This window comes from Harpia harpyja, chromosome 1, assembly GCF_026419915.1.
Source record: "Harpia harpyja isolate bHarHar1 chromosome 1, bHarHar1 primary haplotype, whole genome shotgun sequence".
Taxonomy (NCBI): domain Eukaryota; kingdom Metazoa; phylum Chordata; class Aves; order Accipitriformes; family Accipitridae; genus Harpia; species Harpia harpyja.
The window spans coordinates 105166124-105182894 of record NC_068940.1 but is presented as its reverse complement, the minus strand read 5'-3'; the positions used below and the strand labels follow the sequence as shown (position 1 = coordinate 105182894).

At 39.5% G+C, this 16771-nt stretch overlaps 1 protein-coding gene across 5 annotated transcripts in view; it reads right to left on the bottom strand.

Annotated features, from left to right (window-relative positions):
* ADCYAP1R1 (ADCYAP receptor type I) overlaps window positions 1-16771 on the bottom strand; it is a 149010-nt gene continuing 132239 nt past the window's right edge. For 2 of the 5 annotated variants that reach the window (XM_052807956.1, XM_052807969.1), the window contains 4 exons: window positions 16141-16224; window positions 10078-10207; window positions 9823-9864; window positions 1-3475 (listed from right to left, as the gene is read on the bottom strand). In XM_052807956.1, coding sequence (XP_052663916.1) covers window positions 3266-3475; window positions 9823-9864; window positions 10078-10207; window positions 16141-16224 — 466 coding nt within the window. In that variant the 3' untranslated portion in view covers window positions 1-3265. The remainder of the gene's footprint in view (window positions 3476-9822; window positions 9865-10077; window positions 10208-16140; window positions 16225-16771) is intronic. The other 3 variants (XM_052807960.1, XM_052807979.1, XM_052807990.1) reach the window with 3 other exon arrangements.

Genomic DNA, 16771 nt, shown 5'->3' with positions numbered 1-16771 from the left:
GCCAATAAAAAAATCATAATAGAAGGGGGTTGCTTGTATAATATATTGTGTATTAAATATGCCAAGAGATACCCTTTGTTCTAGTAAATTCAGTGCTGGTGAAAGGTACTGAAGACTTCAATTTGCCCACTGAACAAGAAACACAGCAACTGCAACAGCAGAAATTTCCCCTCCACTGCCCTCCAACTTGTCTTGCTCCTGAGCATTGGCTCTAGGAATTTAAGGGGCAAGTCCAAATTCTCATGACTATTCAGTCCTTGGCCTCTCTTGCTGAAATCGGCAGAAAATAATGGTAATAGTAATGTGCTGAGGCCAAATCCCAAGCCAAAGTGAAGTGGCTTTTTTCTAATGATAACAGTTTTCTGTACTGATTTTAATTTAGCTGAGGACCTGGTCTCCAGTGTGCATGATTGGAAGGTGGTTTTGGTGATGTGGACATTTGCCCACGAGGCACTGGACTGAGATCCACCAACTCAAATTGCAGAGCACTGTAGGACAGCCAGGAAAACAACAGAATCCAAAAGTAAGCTCAGAAAAAGCCTCAACAACAACAATCAAAATAAAAACAAAAAATAAAAAAAAGATCCAAACGCCTTCTTGCTCTGGACTGAAACATGGCAAAAAGTCACCAGCTAGAGGCAGTTATTCAACACCTTTTTCTCAAAAGTTCTAATTTATTAGTGCTTGAAAATTGGCTACTAGCCATTCATGCGAATTATATTTTTTGATTTTTTTAAGTAATGCACTTACAGTATTGTCAATACAATACCTTGTGAAAGCCCATACTACAGAAAATACAAAACTAAATGTTATCTATTCATCTAACATTAGATAGTCTCATTTAAAAAATGTCTAAGTAGGCATTTACCTGATAGATCTGACTTTCCCCATCTCCCATGTCTTTCTGGACTGCAAAGTGCATGGTTCCTTGGGAAACTTTCTAAAATAGCTTTTAGCAGCAACTAATGAGAGAGGAAGCTGCAATCTATCAGTTAAAAATACTTCAGTGACTTTTGCAGAGAGTCTGGCAGAGGGGGGACAAATTCTGCTCTCAGAGCAGCAAACCAGTGCTGAAGACTTAAAAAAAAAGGTGTCTGGATCATTTAACTCCCACTTAAGATACTGGAGTATAAAGTAAGTAATTTAAATCTTTTTGCTGGTCTTCTGTGCAAGTGTAGATTTCACCTGAAAGGGGTGTGAGCATCTTGTAAGAGCATGATCCTGTACAAATATGAAGTCAATCTCAACATTTCTCTCTGTTTCAAATTATACTTACATTCACACTGCTACAACTGAGAACAGATTATGTCCCATAAAGCACAATATAAGTGTTAAATATTATAATTAATATTTCTTTCACAACTCTCTGAGACCTTTTTTTCTCCTTTTAAAAACAAGGAAACTAGCATTGTTTTTAAACACCTATGCTTAAAATGACATTAAAACTTTTTTTACCTAAACTAACAAAAACCAGTGAAATTAAAAGCTCACACTCAGCTGACACCAAAATTCTGAGGCTTTCACTTTTTTTTTTAGTTCATGATCATGTCAACTAACACCAAAGAACAAGCCTGAATTTTGAATTTCCTGGTTACCATTAGTTTTAGTTCAAAACTTCACATTTAAAATGTCATTTTCATTTTTTTAATATATGCATACACATAGACGCACATATATATATTTTATATATATATATCAGTTCATAAATCCAAAATTAAGTGAGAGCTAGGACCGTCCTCAAAGCCTTTATGCACTGTATAAAGACTTTTAAGAATTGACATCATCGACATTTGATTGAAGTAGATATATACCAGTCGTGGCTTTAACTACAAGGCAAAGGTTGAAAGAACATTTTAGTTCCTCTCAAAGAAAAGCAGTAAGACCATTGGTGGTTAAACAAACAGAATATCCAAAGAGAGAGAAAACTGCCAGGTGTGGGAAGTCATCCAAAGTCAGTATCTTTTCCTTCCATACTACCTCATTGTTCAGTTTAGTTGCTCACCAATTGCAGATGATTTTTACCTTCCAAGACGATCATGCCAGATCCTTCTTGTGCCTCTTGCTCTGGCAGGGAAGAGTCAACAGACAAAAGTCAACCAGGTTGCAAAGGCACCACACTCTGTGTGAAAGCACTACCCAAAACCATGCCATGTTTGAACACAGGTGCAGAGGGATCAAGGTTATCTGGAGGGAAAGGCCATCCTGGAACTGACTTTTGCTCTTAAAGTGGGAAGAGGGGACAGTTATTTTTGTTATTCAAAGAATCTGATCAATCGATCAATCTATCAATCAGTCAATGCCAAAAATATAAATATATCTCAACTGCATGGCCCTTTTAGTAAATTCACAGCTTAGCTAGAACGTAAAGCATTCTCAGAAGTGTCCCTGGGTATGGAAAAGGACAGCTGATCCCATCTCTCTTGCCTGGAGTCCCCGCACTGATTGAGAGTACCTATGCAGCTTCACATTGGCACAGCAGTTTCTTTAAGTCCACTGGGAACATCTGACTAAATCCAGCCAGGAACTCAATTTTCTGGAGTTCTTCCTGAATCGGCTGGTTTGATTAACCCAAGCATGTTAGCTCCATCCTAAGACTTAAAAGAGAAACACTGCAGAAATTCACATGCCAAAAGACAGGGACAGGCTAAGATACGTTCGACTAGGGAAAAAAAAAAAAAGCAAATCCAAACCCAAATGGAAACCGATTTGAAAAATAACAATTGTCATGTCCATTCACAGATTAGTATCAGTTTGGCAACCAAGGATCACAACTGCACAGCAATCACTTGTTACTTCTGACTGACGACGGATTACTTGCAGGTGCTCTGAAATGTAAATCATTGAGTGGGTGGGCTTGGCCTGTTGTTTATCTTTTTAACATTTTTCCATTAATGGCCTTGAGTACATTTGGGTATTTACAGTGATTGTTAAAAAGATATATATACACATTTCCTTTGCTTTTTCACCTCTACAGATATCAAGGAAAGGAAAGGAAAGGAAAGGAAAGGAAAGGAAAGGAAAGGAAAGGAAAGGAAAGGAAAGGAAAGGAAAGGAAAGGAAAGGAAAGGAAAGGAAAGGAAAGGAAAGGAAAGGAAAGGAAAGGAAAGGAAAGGAAAGGAAAGGAAAGGAAAGGAAAGGAAAGGAAAGGAAAGGAAAGGAAAGGAAAGGAAAGGAAAGGACCTACACCACCACCGAAATTATGATTTTTTTTTTTTTCTTTTTAACGGGATGGTTTTTGGTTTGTTTGTTGATTGATTTGTTTTCCTTAGCTGCTCATGTCGCTAGGTTCTCTGCATTTATGCTGGACATCCGAATCTGAGAGCTGCTCTTGCTCAGAATGGAGAGTTGTGTCCCCCCGTTCACTCCGCTGCTCGCTAGAGAAGGATGGCGATGTTTGAAATCCACAGCAAAATACCGGTTGACTTTCCAGCTCCTCCATTTTCTCTTTATTTCTGATTGCACCTTTAGGGAGAAACTTCAAAAGGTCAATTTTTATGTACTTAGCTGCTCGAGGACATGCTGACAAATTATCAAGATTAGAAAAAAAAAACCACAATTGGACGAAATATTTTTAAGACTATTAAATCTGAAGTGACTTCTCCATGTCTGAAAGAGGTCCAGGCACGCAGTGGGAGCAACAGCTCAGGATCTGTGTCTCTGACTTCAGATAATTTAGGATCAGCCCAGAGGTGCATAGAAGACCTGTTCAACACAAACTCCTACATGGTTCTTGAGCTAGCTTCTTGGAAAAAATATTCTGTTTTCATCAATGGCCAGAGCCAAATACCTAACAAGGAGCCAAAGAAACCAGCAACCAAAAGGTACTAGACAGTAATGAAATAACCTGTCCATACAGGCAGCTTGTGTCTCACCTGCCATTAATGGATGCACGTCTACTGAAAACTTTGCCTCCTGCTTTCAGATCACTTCTAAGCAGACAACAGCTCTTGGATTAATATACATCTGTGACAACCTCCTTTCCCTTGAGATTTTTTTCATGAGCACCCACAGTAAATCACCAAGAGTAAAACAATCTATGGTCAGAAGTTCTATTAGAAAATAAGCAAATAAATCTGTAGCTTTTCTACTTTTCATTCATCACCAATTTCCTGGCAATCCTGCTAGGTGTGCACAAGTGTACATATATATATAAGATAGTGAAGATTTAATATAAGAAAGATCATACTAACTCAGACCAACATTTGCTCGGTTTATTACTCATTCCTGACACTAGCGTGTAGCATATTTCTGAATGAAACAGCATAAGAACAAGGAAATATGTAGATATATTTTACCAAAATATTTTTCTGGTCTCCAATGAGCTGCTGTGTCAAAGATGTTCTTCTTGTCTGTAACAGTCATTGCTAGATTTTCCTAGACTAATACAATTGTCAAAATGGATCAGCATACGCCAAAATGCTGAACAAGTGCTTCAACTGTATGGACACAAACTGCAGAGAGGAAAAATCCTACCTGAAAACTTGCATTCTCCTTCTACTATCTGTAAATTTCTATTTTGATTAAAGTATAGATAGATATAGATTAGATACAGTATGGAGGTATATTACCTCTGTAAAAAGAAAATAGTGTTTGCATCTGTAACAGTGTAATATACCAAAGGTGAATACTTTCTTAACCTAAGTAATTTAGCGGAGGCGCAAGACATTCTTTAATGTCTTGAGAGGTAAAATGGTTTTAACTAATCTGTTTGTGTTGGCTAAGAACGACCGCTCCACTCCCTCCAAGGGGTTTCAGAAAATCTGACACACTGTGCATGTTACCTTGGAAGGTGCTTCTCTCCGGATTAGTTTTAGACAAGACCTTATAGCTATTCTTTTAAAACTCATGGAATATAATAAATGAAACAACAGTTGTAAGTGGGAGAGGTGGATATCCAGTAATGCCAGCTGGTGAAATATGAATGCAGCCACTAATTCCAGCAAGGCATGATCCAGAACTCACCTTCTGAGTTACTTGGGGCTGAGCTATGACTAATGCTTTAACAGACCTGTGGGTCTTTTGACAGTTACCTTGACTGAGCCCATGATCAAAGATGACCTATAAGTTTGTTTGATGAACTTGAAGATTGTTAAGGTTATCTCAGAAGGAATCACTTGGATCAAGGAGCTAGAGACATTTTGTACTAGAGACCAGCTATTGTACGCTATATGGGAACAAGCATAGAACAACTACTGCACTAAATCTGGTAGAAATAAACGGTCTCAGCCTCCTTGGAAAGAAAAAAAGAAGGTGATTTTAGGAGAAGTCTTCTCCTGTTGGACTGCACAATAGATGTGTATCAGTGGAGGAGGGAATGGATGAACTGTAGATATTCCTCTTAAGGCAGCCTTAAGGAGGGAGCCTTTTTCTGTTAATTCAGAAAACAATTATCTCAAGTATTCAGTCTGATAAACAAAGGCAGGGGAATTTCAATTTGCAGGTGAGAATGGGTGAATCAGAAAAAAAACAAACGTGGGAAGCTGACGCTAGCAGCAGCAGTTACCATGTGCTGAGAGTTACCACGAGGCTTGCAAGGTACCCAGGGGATGTCTGAGGGGGTTTCTGGGCATCCAACACCCTTGGGCTGTGTGTGTGGAGGGACCAGCTGGCAGATGGCAGGTCTCACGAGAGGAGTGGGCAACAGTTGGGTGATGCCAGCTGTCCCCACGGCCAGATCGAACCGTGGGAAGCCACATATAACTGGCTCCTGGCGAGTGCCAGCAACCTTAGGAGTGCAAACAGGGCACGGTGTCTGTCGGGAACAACATCAGCAACAGGGCATGGTGTTGGGTTGAGCGGAGCATCAGCAATAGGACGTGGCATCTGTTGGGAGCGGCATCAGCAGTTTGTGTGGCAGTTCATGCAAGAAAGGCTGGGGATTCTGCTGGTTTTTGGGCTGCTGCCTGCTCTGCTCACCTGCAGGCTTAGGCTGCAGCCTCCATGGTCACCCAACCTAGCTGGTGGCTCTGCAAGCCCACCAAGCAGCTTGAGGTCTCCAGGGAATCAGAAGGGTTTATTAGGCAGTGCTTTGAGCTTGTTGGAAGCATGATGGTAAAGACCAGGCAAGGGCTGTGCTCTGCAGCAGACAGGAATCAGCTACCTAGCCAGGCTAGCCTGGGAAGAGTGGAGGCAACCACCTAGACAGAGCTTCGTACCAGGGAAGCTGCTGTTCAGGTGGAGGAATGCAAAGACTGTAACCCCACGTCCTGGGTGGAGGAAGGTGGAAGCTGCACCCGCTCAAGGTGGGCTCTGGTAGACTTATTTAGGCAGCAGGTGGAGGACCTGCAGGAGAAGTTAGCAGGCTATGTTATGTTAGAGAGGGTGAACAAGAACCAGATGGAGTATTGAGACTTTGCAAAAAGAAATATTAGGGCCCTGTGGCACTGACCTCCAAGGACTACCAGACAAAGAGCTTCACCAGTGAACAGACAGCACCTTGAAGAAAGAGGCGCCGTGGTCTTTGGTGACCCATGGGAGCAGGTTATCACTTCACTCTTCTTATGTACCAACCAGTTGGTACAGTTGCCTGCTTTATATACGGTCAAGTGAATTTTGCTGCTTGCCAGGAGCCAAGATCCAGGATGTCACAGAGAGATTGCCACAACTAGTTAAAAGCACAGTCTCCTACCCGCTACTTCTTTTCCATGTGGGAACCAATGACATGGTAAAGCAAAGCCTCGGCAAGATCAAGCAGGACTTCAGAGCCCTGGAGGTGTAAGTGAAGGGGACAGATGCCCAAGTGATCTTCTTCTCTGTCTTGCCAGCCAGAGATAGGAGTGCAGGCAGAAGTTGATGCAACATGTGGATCTATACCCAGCTTCATGGCTGGTGTTATTGCCAGGGTTCTGTTTTATACAATCATAGGACATTCTTTAATGAATACAGCTTATTGGGAAGAGATGAGCAGGAGAATCTTCACTAGCAGACTGGCTGACTTAGTGAATTGTGCTTTAAACTAATGAATTTGGGGGGTAGTGTCCAAAGCTGTGACATCTGCATATTCAGAAGCAGCAGGTTGGATGAGTTCACTTACCAGAGTAGTGAGGAAAGCTCCCCCAAACCTCTTAAAGGCAAGAATCCTAAGTCCAGTTACCTCGAGTTTGTGTATACCAACGCATGTAGTCTGGGCAGCAAACAGGAGAAACTGGAGCTCCCTGCCCAGTCAGAGAGTTATGGTGCTATAGAAAACACAGAAACTTGGTGGGAATACTCACATGACTGGAAGATCACAATGGATGGCTACAAATTCTTTTGGGAAGATAGGAAGGGAAGAAGAAGAGGTGGAGTTGCCCTTTGTGTAAAACAGAATTTGAGCATATGGAGGTGAGTTATGGAGACAACGAAAGTTCTATTGAATACCTTTGGATCAAGATTAGAGGAACTGTCACCAAGGGGGATTTTTTGTTAGGTATCTGTTATCAACCTCCCAATTAGGATGAGGAAGCTGATGAAACCTTACTTCAGGTGCTTAAGGAAGTCTCAGGCCAACAAAACCTGTTTCTCTTGGGTGATTTTTCCCAGCCATTTGTTGGGAAAACAGCACAGAGGTACACAAGTCCTCCATCAGGTTCCTGGGGTGTATTGAGGATTGCTTTCTGCTACAGATGCTGGACATGCCGACTAGGAACAGTGCATTGCTGTTCACCTGGAAGAAGGTTGTAGCGAGGTGAGTATTGATCTGTTTTCCCATGTAGCAAGTGATAGGACAAGAGGAAATGGCCTCAAGTTGCACCAGGGGAGGTTTAGATTGGATATTAGGAAAAATTTCTTTACTGAAAGGGTTGTCAGGCATTGGAACAGGCTGCCCAGGGAAGTGGTTTAGTCACAATCCTGGGAGGTATTTAAAAGACATGTAGACATGGCACTTAGGGACGTGGTTTATTGGTGGACTTGGCAGTGTTAGGTTGGACTCGATGACCTTGAAGGTCCTTTCCAACCTAAATGATTCTATGATTCTATAATTGCTAGATTTACTGCTCACAAACCAAGAAGACTTACTTGACAACCTAACTAATGACCAATGGTAGCCTTGGATACAATGATCATAGCACTGGGGAGTTTAAGGTACTGCTGAGCACACTGAAGACCAGTAGTAGGACAAAGTCCCTGGATTTTAGAAGAGCCAATTTCAATATGTTCAAAGCTCAACCATGAGGGATTCCATGGGAAGCATCCATGGAGGGCAAAGAAGCTTGTGAGTGCAAGAATAGCCTCCTGGAAACACAAGAACAGTCCATTCCCTACAAAGGGAAAGGAAGAAGACAGAACAAGAAACCAGTTGTCTTAACAATAAGCTTTTTCTTAAAAGCAAAAGCAGCAGCATATCAGCTATGGAAAGGCAGCCAAATATGCATCAAGGACTACAAGAACCTTGCTAGGGCCTGCAGAGATGCAGTCAGGAAGGTTAAGGCTCAGCTAGAACTGAAAATGGCCAAAAAAGTCAAGAACGACGAGAAAGGGTTCTTCAGGTATGTGAGCAGTAAGCAGAAGCACAGGAAAGACACAAGGCAATTGCTAAACAGCACAGGTAAACTAGTCACTAATAATGCTGACAAGGCAGAGGTTCTCAATACCTTCTTTGCCTCTGTCTTTTCTGGTGCGGCTGGACCCCAGGTCAAAGGATCAAGTAGCTATGACAACAGATGTGCTGACCCAACAGTAGTGGAGGAAGGGCTGGTCTGCAGCCTCTTGCAGGGGCTCAACCCACATAAATTTATGGGCCCAGGTGGAATCCACCTCGAGGTGTTAAGAGAATTGGTTGACATTGTTTCAAGGCCACTGTCTATAATATTTGAAAAGTCATGGAGATCAGGGGATATCCCTGATGACTGGAAGAGGGCAAATGTCATACCAATCTACAAGAAGGGCCCAAAAGAGGCTCTGCTCTATTCTATTCTATTCTATTCTATTCTATTCTATTTTATTCTATTCTTTTCTTTTCTTTTCTTTTCTATTCTATTCTATTCTATTCTATTCTATTCTATTCTATTCCAAAGAAGACCTAGGAAACTACAAGCCTATCAGTGCTAATTCAGTCTCTGGCAAAATAATGGAACGAGACCTCCTAGAAACTATCACATTGATTGGGAAAAGCCAGCAAGGATTTACCAAAGGCAAATCATACCAGGCTAACCTGATCATCTTCTACAACAAAATAATGTTTTCTGTTGACATGGGGAAGGCAGTGGATGTTGTTTACCTGGACGTCAGCAAAATGTTTGACACTGTTTCCCACAGCCTTCTCCTAGGGAAGCTGGCAAGATATGGATTGGGTGGGTGGTCTGCAAGATGGGTAGGAAATTGGCTAACAGGCCACACTCAGAAGGTGGTGAACAACGGTTTTTACTCATGCTGGTAGCCGTTACTAGTGGGATCATCCAGGGATTGATACTGCACCCCATACTGTTCAACATCTTCAAAAATGATCTGGATGATGGGATTGAAAGCACCCTCATCAAGTTGGCTGATGACACCCATCTGCGTGATGAGGAAGACATGTCAGAAAGGAGATCCACTTTACAGCGAGTACTGAACAGGCTGGAAGAGTGCAGCTGGGATGACATAACGAAAGAGCCCAGTATAGTCCCGACCTCTGTTAGGAAGCATTAATCTGAGCCATCATCTCTGGCAAGGCCAATGTTTTGGTTTAATAAAGACATCAATACATCTTCTTTCTTTTCTGAGACGATGTGAGATTCAGCCTACGGTTTTAGGGAATATGGTAGATGATGAGTTACAGTGAAGGATTAGAATAGCGGTTACTCCCACAAGGCAATGAGATGGGGATGGTGGGTGAGGGAGGTTAAATATTAAAAGTCTTACCTCCCCATTCAAGAAACAATAGAGAACAGCAACAACAAAACCCTAGGTAAATGGGAGAGAAAAAAAAAAATGTAATTCAAATCCTTCAGTAAATGTTAGAAAATAGCTGGAGTTAAAACAAACAAAAACCAAAATCCTAGGATACAAAGCATATACATAAATAAACAAATACACAGTCTGAGAACTGTGCATGCAAAGTAGTTCTAATGAATAGAGATTTCTTTTTAACAAAAGCAGAATTCACTGTATAATCACCTGGAAAGATCCCAGTCCCAATTCAAACACTAGTCTCTCCCGCTTACTGACATTTTCAGGAGAAAAAGCAAACACCGTGTAGTGAATTCCAAACAAGGGGATAAGCAGTAGTGTAGAGCGAGCCAGTCTCCTGTTATAATAGAGTGAAAGAACTTTAATGCAGCTTTGTAATAAACAACTTGTGCTTTAATTAAAGAAGAAAACACAGAAAATATTTTGTTGCCTCCCTTTTGGGAAATACATACACTGTGTAATTATACAAACAAATATACAACATTCCCATTTGTTCCCAAACAGTGATTTCACACACACTGTAGTTTGCTCCCACTTCTTCACACTGCTACAATAATAGCACATTAGCAATGCTTAATACTCTGTACTGTTATTTTAATTTGCATTATTATAAGGAGGGATTTTTTCTACCATGCCAAACATGAGGAGGGTAATCTTGCTAAGGGATTCAGACTGCTACCATAACACAATAATAAACCTCTCACCCAATTGCTTAATCCCAGTGGAGTGTTTGAAATCACTCTGTGTGTGTGTGTGTGTGTTTGAATATATTTCTGCACAGCAAAAAATTCCAAACCAGCAATACTAATAAAGCTAAAAAAACCCCTGTATGTTCTTCTACTCATGACTATTCCTCAAGGTCCTAATTTTGGTCTCATTTATACTGTTGGAAACCTAAGTGTAATTCCATTGTGTAACTAATTTCCGTTACATCAGTATAAAGAGGTTTTAGAAGGAAATCAAACTCAGTAGATATAAACAAAAGGACTGGAAATGAATGTCTGTACCTGTAAGCACTTAAATGAGTATGGATGAAATTCCCCAAAAGCAAGGGTCCAGCCAAGACTTATGCATGTTTTAGTCAGTGTCATTTGCTGATTGAGCAGCAAAAAAGACCAAAGAGAAAGCAAATGCTGCCCTGAAAATAAGGCAAGTGCTTTATTATAAGCAAAGTGGCCTAAAGTAACCTCTAGATTTTCAAACAGGAAAAAATATGATTGACTTCCTTCAAGTAAGTTAAGGAGGTAAATGGAGGACAAAGGAAGCTAACGAGCCATAAAGATTTTTGGAAGAGCTGCATACTTTTTGAAATTCAGATGCTCACTCTGTTTATATCTATATGGTATATTGCAGACACATTTGAATTTGCTAATACATGCTCAACAACATCCCAGAAATGATGTGTTTGTCTTACTGAAAGTGAAGACTTAATTAATACATCTCGAAGAACTCTGTGAACATATGCTGTTGTATCCAATACTAAACTGGAAATGGGACTTCAGTTCATTGGTGGTGTCCCTTACTCATTCTTTGTGCATTAATGGTGATAAATACATCACAGCCCTTGCCTTGAGATTGTACTAAACACACATGATTCATTAGTCTGATGCACACCAAATCTCAGTCTTGGTGAAAGACCCAGAGACTACAGTTCTTGTGAGTTATCAAGTTAGATATTGACCAAATTTTTTTTTAAAAAGAGAGGAACGATCTTGGAACAGGTTGATGTAAAGCATACAGAGTCTTCAACTTTGGTGATCTCTAGAAAGAATATGCTATACAGGCGTGACCCAGTGTAATGGACCAAAAGACCTTTCAAAGTCCCTTCTAGTCCTTTTTCTCTATGGACATGTAATCAGATTAATGAAAAGAAACAGAACTATTGTGGAAAAGATTATAGAATAATATTATCTCCATAAACAAAAAAGAATGTAAAGAACCTAAGTGTCTTAAACTAGCCATGGAATAAAAAAGAAATGAAATTAAGGTAGTAAACCAGAGAAAGAAGTATCATCTCTCAAAGTCTGTTACCCTTTGTATTCAAAATTAATGACAACAACAAAAGAATAAATGTTACCTTAATTTAAAAGTCAGAATAGAATTGTCTATTAGTAGGTTGTATCTCACCTGAGTCATAGGAGTTTAATTTTCAGAAAGATGCAGAGGAAGACTTTTTTTTATTGTCAGTTTTCTGGCATTAATTATATCTGATTAATCAGATTAATCATACAATTAGTTTATAAGATCTTGAAATATAATGTCATCGTCAACTTATGTGAGATGCTGTCTTCAATATTGTCACAACAGTCAGGAAGAAAATACATGAAATGTAAGAAATAACACATTCTGAATTTTATAGACTATTAAGATCGATAAAGAGGAAAAGAAGATTTTAATAATATGAAAAACTTGAGAGATACTAATGATGGTGTGGATGATGATGAACTGTTGTTTTTTCAAGAGCATTAGGAAGAAAGAAGACTTAACGCAGCACCTGTGAGACATGTAAGTTTATGTGCAATGGTGAAATGAAGATGTTAAAGGACACAGTGAAATTCTCAGGAGAGTAACAGCCAAAAATATTCATCTTTGAAAAAAGATGCTTTTTTCTTCCCACACTCTTTCATACAAGCAAGAAACTTAGGGGATGGATCCAAAAGTTTTGAGGACAATAGTCATTCAATTGTGTTTAAACTGGCTGTTTAGAAGAGATACATTCTCCAAAACGTCTAGCAAAAGTCTTGATTACATTCCAACAGGTAGAGGAATGTCTTAAGGTTACTTAAAAAAAAAAAAGTCATATTTCAATTTTTGTTGAGGCTAACATTCTATTTTTCAGCTGTTATTTTCCTTAGAAACAGTTTAAACATAAGATTTTCTCCAATAGCATGGCTATGAATGTGGCTTTTCCATAAAGTGTTAGTACAAAAAGACACAGATAATGGTGTCCACCGTTTTTCCTCACTCCTCTATTGAATTATGGAAAGATATCTTTATAGTAAAAGGAACAGAAAGTAGAAAGGTTGTCTAACTTTGACCAGTATCTGAAGGAACTATGTCTTCTTTATTTTTCCATTGCACATCCACACTTATTAAGGAGACTGCTGAAGTGTCTATGGATATTACATGGGACATAACTGGGCATGAATTGGAAATGAAAATCACAGCACATTGCATTGCTGAGTAGAATTTCCAGTGATTTCTACTGAATATTCCAGTGTGTTCCTATTGTGCATTTTAAAACAGGTTTCGAGAAGACAAATTAATGCTGTGCCCTAAACAAATACGGTAACTGTATACCAGATGAAAAAAACCCAAGCATTTTTAGCAACTGTGCAATAGGGAACAAGGAACAATGGGTTCTAAATGGTCTAAATAACTTCTTCCAGCTTCTGTGAATAGGATGTAACAAAGATATATCTCTAGATTTAGAACATGCAGGTACAACTCTAAGAACTGCTGAGCAGGATACGTGATGATGCCATTTAGAATGAATGAAGGAGGCCATCAGAAAACACGGGTCCTCTACATCAGTGGACCTGAAGCTCCAGAAGCAATTGTGTAAGGGAATTTGTGGTTGTCTTTGTTTTTTCTGTTTCTGAGAGAGAGGTGAAAATTGTAGCTTAGAGCTTACTCTCTCATCAGTTCCAGGTATCTCCAAGGATGTGTCTTGTGCCATTTCTGCTGGGACTGTGGCTGCTTCTGTTGGACTAACTGCAAAGTTGTGTACCTCAAAAAAGCCATTGTAACTTACACAAGTTTTGACAGATGACACTGTGTGCTATTAAGCTAAGGATAAAATGCAGTATAACTTTTACCCTGGCAAAGAGCTTGTTGCCCTGGTCGTAGAGGTTCTCACCACCCAAATTTTGAGACAAAATATCACAGACTGTCAAAAGAAGCTAAAGATCTTCAAAGCATAGCCTTTGAAGAAACACTATGTAGTCGTTTTGCTATTTAGGCCTGCCTCTTCAATTTAAGAGAATTGTTCAGTTTAAATGCTGAGTCTTAAGTGAAGTTAATTTGATCAAATATAAACTTTTGCAGTGAAGGCATCAAGATCTGGGGTAGTCATGTAGAACAACATTCACGTCGCCAAGGTTTGGACATACATAATGTAGATATCTATAGTGAAATTATTAACATAATGTCTCTAAAGCTGAGGCAGAGAAAAATGCACTTTTAAGGAATTGTTCTTGCCTGCTATAGATGCCTCTTTAAGAGGAGGTGACTCCCGTTGTAAACCCCATGGTTATGTACTGAATGCATGTATACATTGACTAGCTTAGAGTTAGGAGATACCTGCAGTGATGACATCTATTTTTAGTTAAATTAATTCCACACCTACATTTCCTTTATTGTCAATGAAGAGTAACAGGCACTTATGCGCAAGGATGAATCACCTGTCCCTAAGGAAGGCCTTATCCCACCCGAAGTCTCTCCATTGACTACAAGGGAATCTGGACTGAGTTTGTCATATAAATTGCTGCACTGTTGCCTTGTAAAGTTTAGGTTAGTGGAATCCCATCTCTTTGGCCATAACTCAGTGATGAATATGTACAAAAACTAACCATGACAATATTTCAAATAGAAGGATAAAGAGCAAACCATGAAGATACAGGATGTTGTTAGTAATGAAATGCTTACTATAGCTGATGTTTAATAAACCAATGTATCTATTTTATCAAAAGAATGCTAACCATAGTTAACATGTGACTTTCGGGAACCTTAGTAATCTCTCTGACAGATGCATGTCTTTTCCAAAAGCTTAATTACATCTGTAGGATCACTTTTGAAGACCTGAGGTAACACCTAAACACAGGAATTGCTTACAGCTTTTTAATTTTCCCATGCATAAATCACATCTTCAGACTAAGGACTTGAAAAGCAGTGGAAGCATATGGAGACTTTCATATTTTAACACAAAAAATAAGGTTTAATTATGTTTATTGGAGGTGTACAGAGTTTTTCTGGGCTCCTGTTTAGGCTGAACTCTTCTTGCCATTGACTAGGTAGAGGATTTCACCTTGGAGAGTTGTCAGTCTGCCATCTTTCTGAAACACTGCACTTACTTAATGTGAAAATTGTTTCATTGCAGAGGCCCAACATGAAGTCTACGCTGCATCAGGTTTTGGATTAAGTAGTGAACCTCGTATTTCAAACTATCTCCTCCTAAATGTAGGCCCTAGTTTTACCTAGCTGTTCTTAGACTTCAAGCTTCTCTCAATGTAGAATATGGACCTGCTGACGGTTCTATTTTCTATTTCTTCTGCTTTTGCACAGTGTCGGACTGTTGACTGAATCTTTTGAACATCTTCATTGGTCTACATCTTAAACACCTTGAGGAGATGTGAAATCACAGAGAAAATGTATTTTCATGTTTTAAATGTTTTTTTCTAGCTAACAAACATAACAAAATATGCAGCTATAAGTTACAAAATAACCTTTTTTCCTTAATGGTGTCAAAGATATCTACTAAGTATTCTTCAGCAGAATACTGGACTGTTGGATTGGTGTGGCAGGACATCTCTGAGAGTGTTGATTTGCACTCATAAGACCGCTGTGAAATTCAGAGGAAAGTTCATCAGGAAATATATTGTATAAAAGATTTCTGAAAAGTATACCTGATCTAAATGAATCCTGTGGGCTTCTTGTACAAGTAGCAGAGAGTGAGGTGCACTATGAGAAAGTGATTAATTCACCTGTTTCTAGAATAAATGGCATTTATTCACTTTTCTAGATGCTTCACTCTCCATAGGCAAATCTTTGACAATGACTTCTGACTAGATACATCGTATTTTGACATTAGGTTAACCTTAGCCTTTCTCACCCCAGGGTGAATACTAACACAAATGCACTCAGTTCAATGGACATAAGATGTGTTACACCAGCTGAGAGTCTGATTCACTCAATCTTGCCCTGCCTTTGTTGTTCTAGCAAACTTTCAGGTAAGACATTTACTCTCAGTATGACCAGCGCTCACCTCTTTGCTGTATAATAAAGAGCAACTATTAATAGCTTCTATACAGACACTACCCAAAACCATAAATAGCATCAGCCATAATTACAAAAATTAAAAAAAAAATAACCTTTAAATCCTTGATTGCGGTGCATCAACAAAAGCACAGAACAACCACAAAAAATTCTACATGCAACAGGAACTAAATGAATGCTTGCTCCCTGGTTACTACCCCTCTGCTAATATCCATTCATTTACTTGCAACATGCGTCATACAAACACAGTAATGTCACAGGATTGCGTACACTTACAGGGTAATGGTAGATAGTTCTGACATCTTGCAAGAGTGCTGGTTAGCCCTCTTAGGCTTACAGTAGCATTTCTGAACGCAGCTGCTAAATATGACAAGATTAGCATTTTTTTCAGCATATTGTGAACAGGCCAAGGTAGGTCACTTTCAACACATTTCATGAGACATGTCACAAAGATGGAAAGCGGACATGACAGAATGAAATTATAGCACAAACCAGCTGCTTGACTGAAGCAAAAATAAACAAAAAAAAATTAAAATGCACTGGCTGTCGCTGGCAATTGTGATGTGTTGATTCACAGACAAACCAAAGATTGAACAACCTGGAGGCAGGCGGGCAGCGTTACGAATCCAAAATACACACAACCTTTGCTGTCTGGCATTGTACGGAGGGTAACAGAACAATATAGTAAATGAAAGTTGACTGCACGCTTGTGGAGAACAATTAGTAACAGAATCTTGTAGGATGGAGATTAATCTAAGATGAATTTGGATCAGATGTTCCTCATTTTCATGTGTAAGTACCTAAGGTAGTGTGGACCCCTTCTTTTTAGTGAAGAGTACTATTAAGGACATCAAAGCACTTTTTTGCCCAGGTTTCTTACGCATGGGGAGGGGAGTTCAGTATGGAA